Source organism: Teleopsis dalmanni, chromosome 1, assembly GCF_002237135.1.
Source record: "Teleopsis dalmanni isolate 2A chromosome 1, ASM223713v2, whole genome shotgun sequence".
Classification (NCBI taxonomy): Eukaryota; Metazoa; Arthropoda; class Insecta; order Diptera; family Diopsidae; genus Teleopsis; species Teleopsis dalmanni.
The window spans coordinates 48,673,845-48,697,713 of record NC_051846.1 but is presented as its reverse complement, the minus strand read 5'-3'; the positions used below and the strand labels follow the sequence as shown (position 1 = coordinate 48,697,713).

The following is a 23,869-nucleotide window of genomic DNA, read 5'->3' as shown; positions in this document are numbered from 1 at the left end:
TCCGCAAGCCAATTTCTTAATGGAACATTGATTTTTAGTGTACTTTTGTTTGTACATTAAGCCTTTTTTTCATTATGCCATTTTAAATGACATTATACTGACAATATTTGACATAGTGACATAGTGAGAACGAGGCATTAGGAATTAGTTGTGTTAAGTAATGAGGAAAGAAAAAGTGCACTTTTGAAAAAATTTTAGGTAAGAGGGAAGTTTAACAAAGGTGTACCGTAAGAAAGTTTTTACTGCAGTATTAAATCCATTCATAATCACAAAGAATCAATTTGAATCAATCAATCAGTTTAATTTCGGATCATTTGTTTTATATATTTTATATTTTGTCATTCGATCTTTTTATAAATATATTTAAGAGTTCAAAAATAAGTCAGTCTTGGGTGTAACTAATCCGATTTAATAAGTCCATAACATGTTTTTATTAATATAATTAATGTATTGTATTGACATTGGTTAAACATTGCTAGGATTCTTTAATCTTTTTGTTGGATTTTAAAATTTCCGTTCATATTTATTATGAAAACAAACATCGTCATAGTCATTTTAATTGTGACTTATTCAAATTTCATTATAAAAAAAAGATATACATATATATTGAAGTGATGTGATAACTTCATTTTATATATTTCTTATACAATCTGGTTAGTTTATGTACTTTGTATTATTCATTCGATGACAATAATGCATGGTGCCTACACAAATCAAATCAATGTTGCATGTCACGAAGTTGGTTACAATTAATTCTTCTTTACGCAGTTCCTCCTGTCAAATTCACAACTTGCAACAAATTGTGAATGCATGTAGGATATTTTCTTGCAGCTTAAAAATAAAATATATAAACTACTACTACTAAAAACTAAAAAGCCTTTACTGCCTTTATTGAAAATGAAAAAAAATTAAAATTTTAAATTTTGCATACAAACAAAAACAAATGTAAACATTCGCAAATACTTTATGTTTATGGCAATTGCAAATGTGGTAAAACCTTTATGTGCTTTAATGCGCCTTCATGCTGAATTACGTGATATTCATCAATAAATAAAATACTCTGCAACGTACCTATTTGCTGCAATCTCTGTTTACTGCATGCAACGCAAATGCAGTCGAAATCAATGCACAAGTACGCAGGCGTCAAAAACGTGATCGCTGCCTGTGATTGCAATTGTCGCCTATGCAAGACGAAGGCTGCAAGCTGAAGGCACTTTAGCTGTATGCACTTTTAGGATAAACAATTTTGCATCGGTATTCGCGGAGTTCACTCGTATACAATTGTGACTAGTGAGTAGGTGACCGTGAAACATGCAACCTACAAGATAAAGAAGTCACATTTTGGGTGACAATTTACGAGTGGGCCGATATTAAGACCTTTTTTACTGCAGCCAGTGCTGAAGTATGCGAAATTTTAAGATTATTTCGCCATTGTAGTTTGATAATGAAAAACGTGCTTCATACGAAAATTAGTACGTTAAATATAAAATTTTATTTCTCAATACATAAAGATACTTCTTCATATATATACATATTTCGAATATATATTGATAATGATGGTTTCATTGAATTAAGATAACTATTTGCATAACTATAGTTGTATAACTGTGAAGCACTAAATATAATAGCGAAATATTTTCTTATTAACTTGTATTTTCATATTAATTTATTAAAGTGTGGTATACTGCCCAGTTATTATATTCTTTGGATCAGACACCTTTTGATTATTATCTATACCAATTTTTACAAAAAATTTTAGATTGTAAAACTTATGCCTTAAATGAGTAAGTCAAAAATCATCTGAATCAGTTCTTTGCCAATCAAAAAGATTCGGTAAAATCAGGCTATTGCTAGTAAGATGGCAAAAAGTATTATATTAGAATGGATTATATATAATTCAAAAGACAAAAGACATATTTCATTTCCAAAAAAAAAAATCAAAACTATTTTTCGAACAACCATATAGATAACCTACGTGTAAGTACGTGTAATTAACGGTTTTCATTAGTTCTTAATGAACATAGCGAACTATTTAATATTAAAATGTGGCTCAATCAATCCTTCCAATATTGAATTTTTGATTAATGCTGACATATGTGGTAGCGGTTCAACTATTTTATCAATATTATATATTAATTGTGGAATCTTGTTAAAAAAACGTACTTCTCACTGATAGTAACCACCTCGTATAATCAATTTTTTTTTGATTTTCGCTATATACCAACATAGAAAATGTTTGATAGTATTTTCTGCTTTCTCATAACCATAGCTTCCGCAGTAGGGATTGGCAGTAGAAATTATAGACCTATTCTTGAGGTGTATCGTACTATAATATTTAGCGAAGTAATAATTTTGATTTATTTTTAAATATAGATCTTGTCTAATTGTCGTCACAATAAATTAGTCAATTTTCATAAAATCTTAAAATGACTTCAAGAATATTCGGAATGTTGTTGATAATTTTTTTTTTGTTACTTTAATTTATTTAAATTGAAACCACAATTCAACCGGTTTGCTTCATTAAAATGTGTGTTCTTCAGCGCACAACTAAACGAATTTTTGATCTTCTTGGCTTCGATCAAGACTCAACCTGTACAACCAACCTGTAGTATTTTTTATAGGAAATTCATTAGAAGTAAGAAAAGAAGTAAAATATTTTAATTGATTAATTTTTAAATGCTCTCAATCAAAGGCTTAAATACATTTCATTTATTTGAAAAGTGTTAGACATGCGTGAAATGGGCGCTATTTATCAAAATCTTAATTCACTTAATAGAGTAGATTTCCCAAAAATTTGTTATTATGGTTTGTTAAATTTCAACTGTGTTAAATTGTTCGCCTCTTATTTATCTTTTACACAAAAAGATTAATGATATTTTTGCTTATGATTTTTGTGTAGTTTAATTAGAAAAAATGTTGTTTCTTGCGGTAAATAAATCTTTTTGCTTTTAAGCAATAAATTATACATTGTTTTTTTTTCAACAATTCTTATACCATTGAGCAAAAAATCATTAAAAATTTTTATTTCAATTATTTTTTTTTTATAAAAATTATCAACAATTTAAACGTGCAATAACTCCTGCTGCTTCATTATGAACTCATTTTATGCTCTTGAAGCAGTGCACTGTTCTATGAGTTTGTCTCTTCCTTCATCATCTTATAGTCTTTTTTTCCATTCTTAGCAATATCTTATCGTCAAACTGTCTGTCCGTTTGACCGTCTGTCTGTTTGGTGAACTTTCTATCTTTACTGCAGCGAAACATTTAAGACATCGTTTAGGCACCCTTAACAATTTCATTAACGATTAACAACTTTGATAAAATTTTTTTTCTATAGACTAGTGACGTTGAATGAATGTGGTATCTTCTTTTCGGAAAATACTCGTACTTAATTAAGTAAACTTGGTTAGTTTTGATTCCATGGTGGTCTTGGACCACTCCAAATGCACGTTATTTAAATTTGAAAAAGTAGTCTTAAGAGTTACTCGTTGCACACAAGTAGTTTACTCAGTTTTACATTTGTTGAACCAAGATTTTGTTGACAAAATTCAAGAATTTGTGAAAAAAACTGCCAAAGTCAAGTGGTAGCTGGGAAGGCAGAATTTCTTATTGGTCTGCTGCACTTGAAGGTTGCGCAATATGTGCATGTGGAATGTCTGTCTGTTTGTTTTGTATCTTTTTACAGACTGTTGATTTAAATTAACTTCTATTTTGATATATTTGCATATGCATTAAAAGAAAAGGAGAATAATTTAAATAACCTTAAATACCGAGAAATGCAACGTGTTAATGTTGTCAAATGTGTTCTGACTTTAATGATTTTGCTCAATTGGGCATATTATAAATTATGTCTGTTATTTTTTTATTCAGAAAGTTAATTCCATATAACATTAAATTTTCTTCTTGTAGTTCAGATTTATTAAACAGATAAGAAATGTAAAATTTAATAAAAATAATTTTGTATTTTATATTTATTTGAGGAGACGATATACATCTTAATTAAGTAACAGTGTAAATAACAACTATGAAAAATTGCGAACAAATCAACAATTTATTTTAAACCCAATTATATTCAATTTAATATATATTTTATCTCTAATAATCTTATATTTTACAAAACTATATATAAGATACATATATACAAAAAAAAGGAACAAACTTGCTTTTAAAGTAATATATGTTATAGTAACATCCTATTAACAATTTTTCTGAGTTCTATATTTTATATACGGATATAACGCGGATAAACAGTATTTTTGCTTGAACTAATACTTCATAACCTAACTTACCAACATTGAGAGTTAGAGAGTATTATTTTTAAAGTTCCCCCTTTAGCATGTTGTAATTCATTATTTATATACAGAATATATTATTTGTAGATAATAGAACTGTTATTATATACCAGACAGATTTCGTTTGTATTTTGAAAAGACTCTAATTTATGTACAAACTTATTTAATTAGACAACTAATAAAGGATTAAATAAGTATTAAGGTAAGTTAAGATAAACAATTCTATTTTTAATGGCAATATTTTTTGTATATGGATTTAATAAAACATATTTTGCCGTTATTGAATTGTGATAGAAAATATTACAAGCTCCTAACTTTTCCCTTCCAAGAATTGCAAGATTATTGATCTGACACATCAAAGGCTTACAATATAATCTTGATCGACTGAAAATCCTGGTAAGATTTCTGTTGTATTTAATTCAATCAGCCTATTGACTCTACAAGTACATTATGATACCACAACTTAACTCAGAACTTTCATTATTAGTTGTAGAACTCTTTTGAGTTTCTAATAAATTACAGGATGCATTTAACCTTAGCGCTGGACACTTCTGTGAGAGATTTAAAGTTTAAGTAGTATGTTTTGCTTTTGGTTTGAGCTAAACAGTTGTAGAAGACGTGTTTCATTTCTTTCTCATATTGTCTCCACTCTTCTTCAAAATTCATAAAAGAGACTTTCAGTTTAAGACTGCGGCTACCAAGTAGGCAATCACCTACATGATAAAGCAAGCTTTTAATTTTTAAAATTTTTCTTTTCACTTAAGTGTTAACAGTTTAACTTAAATATTTTTCTATAAAACTTAAGTGGCTGTATTAGCTTTAAATGAAAAATATTGACCTAAAATATAAAACTTACGTTATGCATACATAGTTCATGAAAAATTATAAAAACATATCAAGCAACTCGTTTTCTACATCTTTTATCTTGTATCTACTTTCATTTCTTATAAGTAGCAGAAGCCACCGTCTTTGTTGTTATGATAATTTTGTACAGTTTTTAATTAACCACAGCGAATTGTGTATAAATAGAATTTTTCATAATTTTAATAAATCTTTTTGTTGACCCAACTTGCATCCAGTGGCAACTAATCATTTTCAAAAACATTTCAAATATCTAAAAGATACAAAATCTTAACCTGCATTAGGTGGTGCAAATGAAAGCGCAGCGCATAAAATGATTATTGTATTGTTCCTTATAAACTTGATATAAAAAGCTACAATTTTTGTGATTAATTAGAATTTAAATCCGCATTTACATTTTAAGCTAACTGATAATGGGTCGGCGAAGAAAAGATGAAGACACTTTTTCTTCGAAAATTTTTATAGCTGCTTTTATTGGGTATTAGCACACTTTAACGGGTCTCACAAGTGTTCTTCTGTCTTTCGGCTGCTTGTGAGCATTGCACAATGAGTTCTTATTTAAACAAGAATCTGAGCTTCTTGCAGCTGTTGTTTAGTTTTCAATCCTGTCTTCTTCATATTCTTTTATCTTTACATGTTGCTTTAGTGAAGATTTCTGCTGTTATTTATTTTTCTTAATTCTCTGCTGTTTGTATTTACCTAAGAGTAATATGATCGATTTTCCATTAATATAATCAATGAGAGCTTAAGTTGCATCTGTGGTTGGAAACATATCGAAGGGGACTTAAAGCTGCAGCTGGATAAGCCAACCGTACTGATGTGCAACCTGGTCGCACAAACATATACAAGGTCTTTTTTTTTTTTATTGTAGCCTTTTGTAGCCTTGGTTACTAGAAATGTATAGCAGCTCAAATTACTTCTTATAAACAACAAAGGAATTATGAAACAAATTAGTTGGATATTTAATGGATGGAAGAACAGAGTTGTTGTCTTATTAGTAGAAAACTTTATCAAATTAACACAAATTTGAAAGAGAGCTAAGGTATTGACAAAGTATTGTTATAAATGAAGATTTGAACGATTTGGGAAGTACCCATATAAAGTAGAGATGTTTGTTTTGTCTTTGTCGAAGCATTGATATGCTCTATACAGGATCTTAAATCTGCATATAATGTGATCTCATTTATATGATAATGTATATCTAATATAAAAAGTAAAAACACATATATAATGCAAATAATAATAATACTATAATAATAATATAATAATATTATAATTTAATAATACTAATCAGTATGATTAATTAAAAGCGATTACTCTGAAAAATAAAAAGGTTTTTTGTAAATAAAATGTTCTTAATTGCGGGTTTATATACTAGCTATATTTAAGTCTAAATCAATTATTTTGAACGAGAATATATTTGATATATATGGTATTTTTTATAGAATCTATTATGTTTCATTCAATGCGTCAAAAAAATGTTGATTCTTTTTACGCTTTTTGGTGTAAAAAGTAAAATGAAAAATTGAACAAAAAAGTCGCCCGATCAGCTTAAAATGCTCTAGTTTCACCAACATTTGAAGTATTCGTTCTAAATTCTCGAATTTGGGTATAGTTGAGCGGTTCGAACTTTTTGACCATTAGAACCACTACTAATGAAATATTTTATTTATCAGTCAATTTTGCACATTACTACTAGATGACTACCTGACTACTAGATGGTCGCAGATTATCTATTTAAATAAAAATTTATATAATAATTTTATAATATTAATAATAATATTATTAATTGTTTCCTCTCTGAGTTACAAAAACCATTTTCATAGACTACGCTGTAAATCATTTTAAATCTCTTAGTCGAAAGAAATTTAGATGCCTTTTATGATAGCAGTCTTTTATTTTATCTCATAAGTTGTCATTATTTTGGTTTTATATTAGTGCTTAATAACAACTTATGGATTTATATAAGAAACACTGTATCTTTTGAATAATATGAGTTCCTTTGTATATAAAGTAAAATTTAAACAAGTTTTAATCTTCGATGTATATTGCATTATCGATCTGTTGCCTATATAGGCATGCAAATCGTACATTATTGCTATATTAGCATACTGATTAACTTCAAATATGTATAAAATAAAGCTACTTTAACTATTCTTTGTAATAGTTATAATCATCGACTGATTTCCATACATTTTTTTTAAAATTAACATGCAAAGAATATTTTATCTTATTTTAAAAATAATTAAATAAAATTGATCTAACCACTTTGCTGTCAGGTGCAACCTATCCGGTCATATACAGATTCTCATTTAACTGTAATAACTATAATTATTTATTTTCTATAATAAATATTTCCCACTCCTTTTGCTTTGCAAAATTGAAACTATTAAATTACGGGAACGGATTGAATGTATTAAACGCAAACAGGTCATCAACAGCTTCTTCGGCAGACTAAATTAATTTTTCAGCCCACAAATTGACTTGACTTAAATGTGCTGCAGTCAAATTGTGCGCAAAAATTATTAACTCGAAGTCTTGCAAAATAACTGCAAAAATGCATTCATCGGCGTTACCAAGGAGTTTGGAGCGCACGCGTTTAGTTTTAAAAAAGACGGCAGTGCAACAGGTGAACGAAAAGCGAAAAATATTATTAAAATATTACGGAAAGAACTGCCTTTGCAACATCACTTAAACATTGTATTAAGAACAAGTATCGGTATAATCAGCATTAAGTCCGTTGAACGGACAAATGCAACAAAGCTGAGCTCCACAAATTTTCCAATATTTCCTGCTGTTTTCATTATTTCAAACCTGCAATGGCAATGTAAGCACTTCACTCTGCAAACTTACATATTGCTTGCTTCAACGTTTTTGTCTGAATTTTTATTTTTTATTTTAAATTTTTTATTGTAACAATTTTTTTTATATTTTTTAGCTTTAGATTTGTGTTATTTTCTTCTGATTCCAGAAATTGCATATATAATTTTTTTCCTTATGTTCTTATTATTGTGCAACAAACTGCAAGTTCACCTTATGCAGTTGTTGTTATTACAGTTGCTGTTGTTGTTAAATGGTGCTGCATTTTGTTCTAGTTGTGCACCTGCAGGTGGTTTTGCATCAGTTCCAAATGCACATAAAATATTGCCAGCACATGATATTGCTTCCAGTTATGAGAATAACGTACGAGTTTAGCCGGGGAATCTGTTCATTTTGCAATTTAATGCTTTCTAGTGCCTTGAAATTGACTTGACTTGATACTTCAAATCTATGCGCTTAATGATCTTAAAGCTCAGCTTTACCCATTGCAAAGGCTATTATTTGTGATAAATATAAGAGCGTTGATCACAATTTCAGCATTGGTAAAAGCACAACATATAATTTTATTCCAACTACGAAAAGATTGCCTGCACTATTGTTGCACTACGAGGGCAGAATCTTTAGAAAAACACAGCAAAAAGTACAGCCAGTATATATGTTGAAGTTGAAATTAATTAAACTTAAAATATCTTATAGGTTGCTAATTAAATTTAAACAAATTTTAAAAATATATATAATATTTCTGTAATTGTTGAAATTTATTATATGAAACCGTTACTTTCTTTTACGAATGAAATATCAAGAAAAAAATTTAAGGTTCGTTGACCATTCTATTGAATGCAATTAATGTTAACGAATAGCAAAAATAAAAAAAATAAATATTGCTTTTACCTTTTAAAAGTTAGTTAGGTTACATATTAATTAATTCTTTCAGTCTTAACATACATTTGTATGTAAAAAGAAGTTATTAGATTCCTGCAACAATCAATGTTAAAGATTGACAATGTTAAACACATGTCTATCTTCTGTGAATTGATATATATATAAATTATTTTAACTCCTCTTTGAACTGATAGCGCAGCTATTTTTGTAAATGGTTGTTTTTCCCCCCGGTAACACTAACACTCAAATATCTTGACTTATAAAATTTCTCTCACATGCGAAAATAAATTTCAAGTTTATATTCATCATCAGCGTTACAGCTCGGGGTGAGCTTTAGCTACATCAACCAGCTTTCTCCTTTCTCCTTTCTGCTTTGAATTTTGTTTTAGACCTCAAATTTTGAATACCCGTTTTTCTGATGTCCTCGGTCACGTTGTAGGGCCATCTTATACGTGGCCTGCGGTCGTTATACGGCTTGAAATCCATATATATATCATATATAAAATTTATATTATGTTAAAGTAATTTTATATATTAATTAGCTACCACTGAATTTAAGATTTTTATTATTAAATAAGACCAGCACAGGCTACGGCATCGTTGAGTAGGCTGATGGTTATTAATGTCAACAGCCAAGTCTGTCTTACTATACTTAAGCGAAATATAGGCTAATTCGCTAAAATTAGAACAAAACCGTAAGACATTATCATCAGTACAACGAAAAGCAGCTCTGAGAGTTGCTTCAGCATACCGAACCAAATATGAATAATTTCGACAAAGAAAGAAACAAATAACCTAAGTGAGGCCTTAAACATAAACCATAAAAACATTTTAATGAATAGCTTAAACGGGGACCCTACCCAAAAGTATACCCGATAAAGTTTCAGGGCGGGATTGTTTTTAGCCCATGCAAACCGGGCTTAATACTATTGTGACGATGCGTTAAGCATTTTTAAACTTAAAATAAAAAAAAAATTAATTTATAAGATATGGATTCTTATAAAGCAATGAAATAAACTTTTGCTAAAAAATAAGTATGTATTTCAGTTGGTATTTTAACATGAATAAAAAATTATAGTGCACAATAATACAAACCAGTATTCTATTATTCTGAATAGTATTGAATAATAACATACTGAATAATAATATAATATAATATAAAATTGGAAGCAAAATCGAATACATTTAATATCTGTATTTTATATTAATATTTAATTTAATTATTAATTTGATTAAACTTTCTTTTGGTTGCTGAATATATTTTAAATATTTAGCGATATTCTTATTGATCTATTTAAATTTAAACACTTCAGTTTTATTGGAACCATTCGATCTCAATTTTTGTACCAATCTATTTGAAAACACTGACTTTGTTATAGTTAAATATAGTTAATTAAATTCTTTGCTCAATGTTTTTAAAATTATTTGTACATGTTAAAAATTTTTGTATTACAATATTGAACTCTATCATAAATAAAAAAAAAAACTTACCTAATCTAGATTCATAAATATTATATTTGTTATCTAATTATTTTTCTTTAATTTTCGGTATAAACTGCTACAATAACAGCTATTAAAATAGCTATAGCAATGCCCGCTATAATAATAATAGTTACTATTATTGTATATACTAAAATTGGAACTATTCGGTTCAGGTATCGTCAATGTGCACATGTTTTTTTTAATTTTTCTGTTTGTATATTTTAATTTTATTTAGCTTCACTATTACGTTTTAATTAACCACTGATCTAAAACTAGTTTAATTTGATTGCTTTTAAGTAAATTAATATTAATTAAATTTTGATCTATTACAAAAACCTTTATGGGTGCACTAAAATTAAAAGATTTCTCAGCAAATAATTAAAATAAAGTACTTAAATTTAAAAATTAATCAAATAAAAATTTTAATGAATGCTTAAAATGTATTCAGCAGCTAAAAGAAAGTTTCATCAAATTAAGAGAGAGAGATATGAGTTAAATTGTAGAAAGCAGATATTTTATTTGATTAAGTTAATTGCATTGCGCATGCGCGCATTTATCAAATATCACAACATAGCCTTAAAGTTGAGGAAAATCAAAATATCTTGAAGAGGAACAGAGCAAATGAACCTGTTATCAGTTGAAATTAATCAAGCGTACTTTGTTTGTTTGTAATGAAAAAATTATGCTGTTGGCGTTAAGTAAACATTTACTTTATTTTACCAAAAAGAGGACTATTTCTTTGTTCATTTTGTTCGTTTAGATGTTGTATGATGTTGTATGATGTTTTTGTTAAAGTACTTTTTAAGTGTTCAACAAAAGTACAAAAGAACAAACATAAAAACACGTCAGCGCTACTTTTAAAGATTTTTATCAATTTACCCGTAACAAGAATGTGTTTTGTACCTACATGGCACGCATTTCTGGCCGAGATTGCCAAGTTTTCTGTAGAAATATGCAATGTTATCAATGTACAGCGATTCACATTCGCTGGCTCTAAAGCAGCAGCGTAATAACATCATCACCATGTAAACTACAGCAATGATGAAGCATAGTCAGCATTTATTCATATCTTTAATCATTAAGAACGATCTTGTTTCAAAACGTCTGCTTGTATCTGTATCTGTGTATACGTGTGTATGTCAGTTTTAAGTATCAAAAAAGAGTTGCAGTGGAGGCGTTAAGTATGACAGTTAAATAAAAAGGGTTTTTATGTTTGAAATTATAAACAAGTAGCATTAAGAAATTAATTATATATACAAATATAATTCACATGTGAACATTTTTTTAAATTCTATACATTCATATACAAATTTTGTTGCAGTTGCCGGCATCACAGCATTTTTTAGTCGAACCTCAACAACTCATAGAGCCTAAACAAAATATTGAAGTGGACACGAGTGCAGCAGCGGACACAATTAAGCACCACAATACGCAACTAAAATTGTTGCAATTTCAAGCATCGCCAACTCAACAGCAACTAAAAAGTACTCAGCGCTCATTGTCAGCATCGGTACCACCTGCTCCAGCACCACAACAGACAACAGTCATTATACGCAAGGATATACATAGTTTTAATTTCTCAGATATCGAAGTATCGGAGCGGCCCACTGCAGCGTTGCTAAACGATTTAGCGCGTCGTAGTCGGAACGGTGAACTTTTGCACGATCTATCACAACGTGCTGTTACGGCAACACCGAAACCACCGATAACTGAACTCGATGACATTTTCATTAGTGTCAAGACAACGAAAAATTATCACGATACACGTTTGGCGTTGATTATCAAGACATGGTTTCAATTGGCGCGCGATCAGGTCAGTACCTTTATGCTTATTTTAAAATTTTAAAATTGTGGGGAAAGTGAAATTTTATGGCAATTAAAATTTAAGACAAAAATTCAATAAAAGTTATGTAATAAAAAATCAAAATAAAAATTTTAAATGCTAACAGAAGTGGAAATTGTGAATATGTACATGCAATGGAAATTAAAAATGTTAACTAATGAAATGATTTACTTTAGTTAAACAAAACCTAAATTTTGCATTAATGAACTTAATATAATTAAAAAATTACATTATGTTAGATGATATTTACAGATGTACCATAGTCCTCTGCTCGTTTTCGCTACCTCCGACCAATGATAGCATCAGCAGCACGCTGTTACTGGTAGTTGCTGCCGATTGGAGCAGATTATTTTTGAGTCGCTAGAATTTTCAGCCAGACTATATAGAAGCACAAATCTTTCAACCCGGATTTTCACTCATTCACATGATATAATCAATAAGCTGTCAATATTTTATTCACTTAGCCATATTAACGTCACGGTTTAGCTCACACATCTTATCATTCCTTCTAATTCGATACGAAAAATTTTTTTTTGTATGCTTCTAATATCTTATTAGCTGATTTTTGTTTATGTGTAGTGGACCTTATTTGTTAATTGCCCACTTATGGTATATCGATTAAGATTGTGTTAGTACGACATTTTTCGTTGAATTGCTTGGTCGACATCAGTTCCAATATTGTCTCTTAGTCACAGAAAGTACCTATTAGTTTCTTTATCAGAAAAGCTATTTAATAACAATTTTTAATAGTAAGTAATATGATTTATAGAGCGTACTTAAAGCTTAAATATTTGAATTATATACCCTACACAAGATCCTTGCACCTATATCTATTCTGGTATTCTGATAATATACATCGTTAGCTAATTTTGTCATGACCTGAAATATCCAAAGGAATATGTGGAACTCGCAAAGGAATAGAAAGCACACATAAAAAAATTATGGTATGACTGCAGTTCTTATTGCACATTTGTTTTTAAGGATTAGAATATTTATGTCGATAATTTATTGATGATATTGATGATAAAATGAGACCAACGTGCATATTCTCCTTACTTTATTTTCCGAAAGCTTTATCCCTTGCCTTATAACTCTAAAACAAGTTTTTGAACCTCTTGCTCAAAAGAGGTTGTAGGAGTAGTTCAAAAGTTTATAATACCATAAATGAGAAGTAGCAAATAATATAAAATTTAAGAATATATTTATGATAAAAATGCAAAAAAGGATGAACAAAGAGAATGTAAATCGATGATCTAAAGAAGTATTTAATAACATAATGTATAGTACCGTTCTTTTATTTAAACAATAAAAAATTGAAAGAAATCATGTTTTAAGTGTAATAAGTGAGTACTTTAAATATATATATATGAGCAAATAAACTCAATTTGAATGTCTGATTTAATTGCTTTTGTTAAGATCGTATATCATACCAATTAATAGTATTCAATATAAAATTGACATAAAAGGAATATAATTTTAAAAGCATTTGTATCTAAAAGCTTTTTTTGATTTATACTGAATTTTTTAATGTTACGTTTAATAAAGTTTAATTTTCATACACGCTTTACATATTACCTATATCGATATATACAAAACTAATTTTAATTCCATGTACTTAAATTGGTTTTTATTAAATCGGAAGGTCTTACAGAATTCCACATAAAAGTTGATTTTTAATAAAAACAAAAAAAAAGTTAATTTAATTTGACTTTGTGGTTTCTGATTTGAATATTTTTGATTTCGTCTAAATTTGCATAATCACCTCCGTTCTTAATTTTTTAATATCAAAAATCCGTATTGTATATTAATAATGTATCTGATTATCGATTTCTTTTTGTATTATTGCTATTTTAATGAGCCATAAAAATGTCTTCATTAATTGTTTAGACATAATAAATTATAAGATTTGTTAATTTATAGATATATTTTTTTGAAACTAGTATTTGCCAAAAAGTTGAACAACAGATTTTTTAAATATATTTATTCTTTTTTTTGTTCAACAAAAAATTTACATATATGTTTTTGCTAACAACAAAAATGCTAATTAATATAAAATGAAGTGGGAAGGCATTAGATATGAATATATTATAAATACATTAAAAAGTCTTATAAATCTTCTATATATATATTTTATTCATATTTAAATTATACGTCAGCAAAAGTAATAAATGCAAATGATTAAATCGATTTTTAAAAATTAATATCTCTAAAAATATACTGAAATTATGAAATTAGAAGGACTAACATAATGAATTTAAAATTAATCATGAAATTAATTTCATTTTGCAAAAAATATATATATATACATATTAAATATTCAAATAGTATTATCATTATTACATATAAATTTTAATCTGTTTGATTATTATCAAAGTATTCGTTATAAAGAAAGAGGTTTAATACTTTTAGATTGGCTTTTCATTGTTTACTTTTCTGTACCTCTGAGTTGTTGGACTTGTATACAGAAGTTGCAATACAGTTCTATTTTCTTTTGGGTGGTTGCAGTTTTGACAGTTGGAATTTTGCGAGATTCCTATTTAGGTGGTCTATTTTCCAATAGTCCAGTATGAATTTAGAGATATTCATTATTTTCTTTCTTGCTTATCAACAGTATAACACAAAACTCTAGAGAAACCACTGCGTATAAGTATTAGATATATTGACTTATTTTAAGTATTTTGGATAATATCAAAATGATATAATTTGATTTGATTTGATTTGATTGGACAAATAACTTCAAATGAGATTACATAGAAAGAGTAGATTAAAGATTTTGAACGTCAGTTGCGACATGAAATAGAACTTAATTAACTTCTTGTAATTAATTAAGATGAAATTTTCTCTTGTGTATAAATTATTGAGCAGCTGCTACCTTTTTCTTGTTTGATGAAATTTGTGAAGTAGTACTTGAATTTGAGCTCAGAAAATATCCAAATTGAAAACAAAATAACGAACTCTGTTGGTGGCACCTTCTGTATCTCTAAACTAAGAGAAAATATTTATTAACACAAAATTCAAATTCTTAACCCTTTTGTGTTTTTGGACATGAATGTGTGTGACAGATTCCTTAAGATTCTTTTTGTATGTTAATTTGTGTGAGGAGAAGTGCCGTTGAAGTCAAACAATGTTGTCTTAAATTATTTGTATAGCTTGAAAATATTTTTTAAATTTTTATTCTTATTTATTGCTTATTTATGTGCCTTATGCAAACTCACGTATTGAGTTTGTTTACAATAATGCAATTTTGGCAAAATAAAAATGTATTTTAGAAAAATATAAATATAAATATTTACAAATGAAACACCTCTTAAAATCTTTGAAAAAATTTTCTAAGCACGTTTCAAATAAAGCAAAAATATTTATCAATCAGAATGAATAGCAATTTTTACCTCAAATTGAAGGTCCTGTTGATGTTTACATTTTTGGTTAGATGGATATAAATTTTTTAGATGGATATAATTTTTAATTAATATAATAAAAGTAATAAAAATTAAATTATATTTTTTTTTATATACATATATTTTAGCTGATTTAAAATCTATGAAAAATTACTACTAAAATTACCAAAGTATCTTATTTATTAGAATAGAAATCTGTGGATTAAATGCAATTATTTTCTCTGTATTGCTAGCAAACTTGAACAAAAAAAAAGATAGAAATGAAAATGTAAAAATACATAAAAATATATCAGAGCTTATACATTTCTGACTGGCAGATACGTGGCATCAGCATTATTTTTACCTTAAAAGGCCACGAGTTAAATTGCTCCATCAATGACAACGTGGAAAAGTTGTTGAATAGCTTTTGATGTGTAGAGCAATCGCTGTCCATAACTTGGTAGCTGCTCTAATGCCAGCATATGCAGCACTTTTCCATAGCAAATAATGTGCTTCACAGCAAATTATGCCAGATCAATGTTTGGTGCAAATAATTTCCTGCACTGGCTGGCTGACTTATTTTTACTATGAAATACACTAGAGCAGTCCATGGTATAGCATGATTATTGAGTTTGTAAATTATTGCTACACCTTGTAGTGCTATAATTTCTGTAACTTGTTATTTTAGTCTAATGATGTATTGTGCTAGTAAGACTAACTACTTCTAGTTTGAATTATGAGCTGCAGATAGAAACGAAATTACTTGGTTTGGTAGATGGTTGACGAGTCGGTTGAGACGCTTGTGGAAAACATTGGTACTATTACACTTGTTATCGTAAAAATCACACAATAAAACAGTTGTTGTGTTTTGCAGCTGTCAATTATTTTCGTCCACTCTCACCAAATCAATAGAAAATTCGATTACTTGCAACAATACCAGTCAGCAATAACAGATACAACTGCAGTAACAGCAGCACAAACAACAAAAACAACAATCATTCCAAAAATAATAATAGATGCTGTCTTTGAAGTTGAGACTTCGTCGTTGTAAATTCATGATTAAGACTTAACAAGAAAATTGCTGTAGTTCACGTTTTATTGAATTCAATCGATTTGAAATATCATCGTCAATTGATTTGAACTAAAAAATTCGTTTCATTTCAATTCAATTAAAATCAATTTGTTGCAAATATTGTTGTTATGGCTTTGTTATTTATGTTGCACGTTGTAATTGATTGTTGCTATAGTAATTATTTTGTAGCTTTAAATTTAAATTAATTTGAATTTGTTTTTTCAAATATGTTAATTCAGCAATGATATCACTGATTGAAGATATTCTGCGCAATTCCATTTTATTGCTACTAAAATTATTTGAAGATAAATAAGGATTTCATCTTCAATGCATTCTTACTTTAATCGAAACCTTTTTTTAATAGAATCTTAATTCTTAATACTTACAGTCTTAAAAAATAATTTACATTTAATTAAATACAAGAATTATTTCCAAGACCACTGATGGTGGGTATTTGGTTATACTCGAAATAGCTCGAAATTCAATTAATTAAAATAATATAAAATGAATTTTTCGTTATTTTCAATATCTTTCAATAGACTTTCTTCAAATCGTTTCAATCTTGTAAGCACTCACGGTTGTGAGATAATATTATCACCAAAAACTCTGAATGTTTCGCTGCAATTGATCATATTTAAAACTAAATTTTACACAAATTTCTAAACAAAGGGATTATTTGTTAACTCACATGTACGTTACTGGCAGTGCAATCAATACATAAAAAATAACTGGCAATTTGAAACTCTAGTTATGTTTTGATTATATCTTGTGCATATATATTCGTATACCTATATAGCAAAAATTATATATAAACACAAACTTTTACTATCTTAATTTTAAAATGAATATAAACAAATAAGTGTTGAATAAATATTAGGTTATGAAAATCTTGTATATAACCCCTACTATGTAACAAAATATTGTTGATCGGATATACTGGTCAAATATTTCTTTAAATTATATAGTAGAAAACAAAAATAGTCAAACTTAACTTACAGTTATATCGTTAGTTTAATTGATGCGTTATTTTGCATTTGAACGTGACTTACAGTTAAATATACTAAATGATGCTGCATAATATGTACATGCAAAATGGTAATTATGTTAAGATCAAATCACATGCGCAAATATTTATTTTATCTATATTTCCCTTTTCTATATGGAATATTCTGACTTCAATTTGCAATGATCGTTTAGCAATCACTTTAAATCGATTAATAACTTTTGCAACATTTGACAGCATTTGTATCTTGCTGCCACATATGCTCATCTATCAAATATTAAACGTTACTTGTTAGTCATTGCTCTCCACAAATAAAATAAAAAATTTAAAAATACTCGTTTGTGTTCCCATATCAAACAAATTGAGTTGATATGCTGGAAAAATGTATCTGATATTGTTGAGTTTTAGCGCAACTAAGAAATTTTACTTAGCAATCAGTACTTGTACGTACATTGAATTCAAGATCTGAGAAGTACAGATTACTTTGCTTGTCTTTTCTGTATTTTAGTAACAACAATTCACCTACAACTTTTTATCTTGTCAGTCATAACGTCAAACAATTGAAGAATTACAAAAAAATTTGTTTATACTCCCATATTATTTTTGTTGTATTTGATGTTGTTGTTATTGTTGGTTCACTTTACTTGGTTGGTTGGTTGGTTTGGTTGCTGCTGATCAATTGAATTGATATATAAATTTCCACAACTGTTACCGCTCAATAATCTTACCCTGGCACTCTTCAGTTTGGTCTGGTCTAAGTCGACTGATCTTGGCTTCATCTGCGCAAAATTCTTGCAAACACAATTTAATTTAAAACAAATAACGACGAATATAACTTGAAGTCGAAATAAATAAAATAAAATAAGTATCTCTCCAATCCAGTGCAGTCGTAGTTGAGGTCTGTGTTTGTGTCGTTAAAGTTCTTTCATTGACAATAATTTATTTGTTGCAGATTGTCTTTAACGAGTAAGTGAATTTCTGTCAAATGTCAGCGTAGGCAGCAGTTTTAATAAATTATGGACGTATTTCAACGATGCAAAGAAAAACAAAACAAAATAAAATAAAAACTTCATTTGAAATTTTTTAACGATTTTTTTCGATTTATTGCTTTTTAACTAAGATCTTCAAATTAAGGAAATTGAATTTTATTTCAATTCTTTTTATGTGAAATTACTTTGAAATACTGTTAATATGATTGCATGTGAAGGAATATCAGGGTAAACTTTTGAGTAAAATGGATCTAAAACATAGATAAGGAAGAAAATTATGTAGTTTTATTTGGTCAAATAAATATGTGCAATATAGTATGTAAAGGACGAAAATACTTACTAGTAAAAACTTAAAGTATCATAACTCATTTTTATATTCTTTCAGAGAATAGTCAAGTAAATATTAACAACATATAGATGAGAGTACATATAAGATTAAAAAAATTCTCAAGAATATTAATTTCTAAAAATTAATTACTAAAGAAATTTATTTTAAGTAGACAATTTATAAATTACAACAGAAAAACATTTTATTTTTAATTATAATGAACTTTTTGGTGGACTCTGCATTTGTTTTGTTTTTGCGAAATATCCATTTTTAAAAGTCTTTGGAGATATTTTTTAAAATTTATTGTTGGTACAAATTTTAAGACCAAACATAGAATTTTAACTACCATATATCAAATTTTAAACACAGATTTCGGCCTCAGACACCTGTGTAAGTGACGCAACTGAGTTTTATTATTCAAATTTAGAATTTAGACCGTGAGAGAAATTTTCACTCTGCCACATTTGACACTCAGATTTCATTCTCAGACACTTCAGTCAACATCGTACTTAAATTGTGTTATTCAAATTTTGAATCCAGTCAATTTGTTCTTATTGCTTCACCGACAAATTCATCTGGTTCAATTTATTAAAACTGATGCAGTTATTGATACTAATTAATGCTACTAAATAAAATAATTAAATAAGAAATTAAAACTGCCCTGTAAATTGTAAATAATTTTATGTTTTAATGAAACATATTTCTATTTTGTTAATTCTAATTTATCTTTTAGCATTATATTCTGTTTTGTCATATGCACACACTCAGTGCTCCACTAAGCTCAAATTTACTCAACTAAGCTGAAAACTTAAAATTGTCATAGTGCCAGCTGATACTAATAAAAGAGAGGAAGACAAAATAGCCAAAGTGCCAGCTATCAGCATTAAGAAACTGAAAAAATTAACACACTGATATTAAAAACAAAAACGTGCAAATTCACAAAACCAAAAAGCGAAAATTAGTCAAAAGAAAATAAAATAAAATGATGGATAAAAACTGTTAAAGTTAACAAGACTAAAAAACGGAAGTATTATGTCCCTTTAAATTTCTGTAGGTAATCTCTGTGGTAAGATTTTTTATGCTAAAAGAACAATTATCATCAACAGTATATAAGTGAAATGCAAAGTGCATTTTGATTTAAAAATTTTGTCATATGTTAAACGTGCCAAAGGTAGATAGATTGTTTTCTTTGACAAACAAAACTGATCCTGTTAAAGTATATAAGAAATTTGCATGAAATTTTTAACAATTTCGTGCAAACATTTTATTTGTCAAAGTTGACAAGTAGGTTGACAACACTCATACTTTGATGCCTTTAAAATGTTGCACTCTTAATTGATACCTCGTGTCGAAACCCCCAGTGCTGGTAAAATCAAAATCATTTTTATTTTTTATTGGACTTTAGCTAAAATATTTTTAAAACCGCAATTTGATATTACTCGCATTTTAGAGCAAAAGATTTAAGCTGCCAAAACGGAGAGTTGCCAAATTGAAAAGAAAGTCATAAAATGTATCTGTTTTAGTGCAGACATCAAAATTTAAATGGCAAAAATTTAATTAATTTTAATATTGCAGTTATTTTGTAGCAAAATATACACTCTTTGCACTGTGAGAAGTCACAGCAGCACCAAAAAGTCTGTTCATAAACTCCGTCAAAAATTTGCGTAGATGGTATAACATGTACATTCGGGATTTATAAAATAAAAGCTGTGATAATTATTTTTTATTGGATCAAGCATAAACATATCCGTTAGCATATATATTATATCCATATATTCGCATATCCAACCAGCTACCTCCATTTAGAGCTGTGCGAGTCTGTTTCATCACGTAAAAAAGTTTATAGTTAAGCCCACAAACAAGTACGTTGCGGTATTGTCTGTATTATATGTGACAGAGGAGAGCAAAGAGATTGCGTATGAGTTGACGGGGTCTTTCTGTATCATAAAAAAGTATTTTCAACGCTTAATTTGTGTGCATGTGGATATTAAATGAAAAGTAAGTTTTTCTTGCTTGCCTGTCACTTCATAAACAAGGAAATAAAGTCGGATTTAATGTGACAACAATGTAACAGAGTCCAATGTTGTAGGTACAGATACATTCAGCTATGCATGTGTTGTATCTGTGATAAATTTTCACCATTTCTGCAAAGATGTGACTCTATTGAAAGTACGTTGAAAGAGTTGAACTGTTGCGTTTAAATTTGCTAAGATAAGCGAGAGAGGAAATTGTGGTAAAAAGAAATTGTAAGTTAAAATATAGCACAGGCACAAACTTTCGATTAAAATGTTTATAACTATTAATAGTGAATATTTATTATAAACTTGGCTATATATGTATATGAATTTATATATAAACGTACTTATTACATACTTTAATGTTAATGCCACGCTAGTTTAGTACAGTATTTACACTTACAACTAGTAAACCACATTTGGTAATTAAAGTAGCCACACAAATTGCTGTACATTTATCAACTTAATTGTTATAGTGTACACGTAATAATATTTTTAAAATAATTTATAAACTTTTTTACTATTTTAATTATCAGCTGCTAAGATGAAATCAATTATAAAGCCAAATACTAAATACTGTAGCACGAGTGGGTGTGATCCATTTGCATTCTATAACCAATTCTACACGATTATTAACTTGCTGCTTTATATCCGTTCAACTGTTAAAAAAAAAAACAATAATCGCATGTATTTGGCATGAAAGATGCTCACCATACGTAATTATAAAGGTCGAAAGGAGCTATACGCGGTTAAAGTAGGAGTTAACAACTTAAATGTGTGTATCTTTTGTTTGAGTTCAAATAGCTCGAAGCGTTCTTGAGCGATACCCAAATGTGTTAAATTCTTTTATAATTGCTATTTTTCTTGTTGTCGATAATTATAATGTTTTACAAAATAAATTTACTAATTGTTGCAAAAGGCGTTGAGGTGTTAAAAACTCATTTAGGTTTTAGATCAGTTTAATGATTTTTTAATTAAATATACCAAAATATTTAATTTAATTTTAATATTAATAATAATTCAAAAATTCAAAATAACATATTCTTCTAAAGACAACTGCTTAATATGAACTATTATCAGATACTTTTTTATAAAATCTTATTTAAAAATATCTTGTACTTAAAAACACATCTGTTTTAAAATAAATGAAACTATATATGCTAACAATATTTTTCTAAGTATTATCTTGATTTTTAATATTTCTTAAGCAAGTTCACTAGTTTACCCTTGGGTTGTTCACCAGTTTCTGGTACCTTTCAATTTCGCCGAAAACATTTTTATGTTCATTTTAAAAGACTAGAAATGATGAAGTTGGTGTCATTATTATCAGCATAAAATATTTTTATGTGTTTTGTAGGGTTTCAGAATACACAGTACTTTAGTTAGGTAGTTTATGCTTCTTATAAATATGAAGAATCTATCTTTTTTTATTTAATTTGAGATTGTTTGTTGTTTTTGAAGATTTTCATGTTTGTGTGTGGTGTCATAAAATAATTTCCAAAGTAGAAACATCAACAGCTTTTGTATCTTTTATTATTTGATAGTATAAAACATATTTTGAATGACGACTATAAACAGTAGCGTTATTTAACTATTTTATTTCTGACTAATGTAGTATTAAAAGCAAGTATTATTAGCAAAAATATGAATAATTTATTTGTTTATGAGCAAAATCATAAATTCCAAGTTCATAAAAAAAATTACTCATCTAATGGGTAACAAGTTTATTGGTAACATATGTTGGGAAATGATTAAATTATTCAAGTGAAGAATATGTTTTACTTTAAATGTAGCTATAAAATGAGGCAAAATATACAATTTTCTATATAAAGAAATATAGCATGATGAGTATATATAATATAACTCAAACAAAATTGATTAATTTTTTTACATCATTTTTTATGAATCGGGTGTACATTCGGGTGATACTACAATATTTTTATAAGTATCAGAGCAGACGCTAGAAAGATATTTTAACAATCAATTACTGTTCTTTTATGGGAAAATATTACATTTTGAGAAAAAATACTCCAAAAATTAAACCATTATAGAATAACAATAATTTAGAAACTCAAACAGCAATTGCATTAATTTCAATATTGTTAGCAACTTTCACACGAAAAATCATAGACAATTGAATCGAAGATATTCACTGAATATATTGGTAGTCACATAACAATGTATAGAAAAACTATCCTTGATATAAATATCAGAGTTGAAAAAGTTAGAGCTGAATTTGGGCAACTTACAAACACCTAATTGGAGTGGAAAATCAAATATGTGTAAAATTTAGTATGTTACTTACTGCGGGGCCCACTATATTCTATGAATTTTATAAAACTCCAGGATTAAAAAATCCTGTTAAAGAAATATGTTGAACATGTGAAGATCCAGAATAATAAGTAATTACTATATATGGTAGCTAAACAGTTAACAACGTATTAAAAAAGAGTATTTCAAAATTTATGAATAGATAAATAGTTTATTTGTTATAAAAACGCTACAATACCATCGAATGCATACAAAATTAGTGTTAATCACTAAATTATGTATATTAAAGCTCAGCAGAGAGCATTGAAAATTTGTTGTGAATTTATTTGATATATGCACTCCATTAATAATTTTTTAAAATTTTATTTATATTAATAATTGCAAATCTATTAGCAGAAAACAAGAATTAAAAAAATATATCTTCTGATATTTTCATAGTAATGAATAAAATATACAAAATTGTTGTTTCACGGGCAAAATTGTTGTTTCACCAAAAATGCTCTCTACAAGTTATATACGAACAAATAAATATATTAAATATATTAAGGGTCTTCACTGGGCTGTTCTTTTGAGACCCATTTAAATATGGGTTTTCTTTAGTCTAATCATTCTTAAAGTAGTCAATGAGAGCGGAG

At 27.9% G+C, this 23,869-nt stretch overlaps 1 protein-coding gene across 1 annotated transcript in view; it reads left to right on the top strand.

The window, feature by feature from the left end:
* Positions 1 to 23,869, top strand: part of LOC119672261 (fringe glycosyltransferase) — a 76,540-nt gene that overhangs the window by 6,832 nt on the left and 45,839 nt on the right. Inside the window, exon 2 of the mRNA XM_038083271.1 lies at positions 11,658 to 12,149. Coding sequence (XP_037939199.1) covers positions 11,658 to 12,149 — 492 coding nt within the window. The remainder of the gene's footprint in view (positions 1 to 11,657; positions 12,150 to 23,869) is intronic.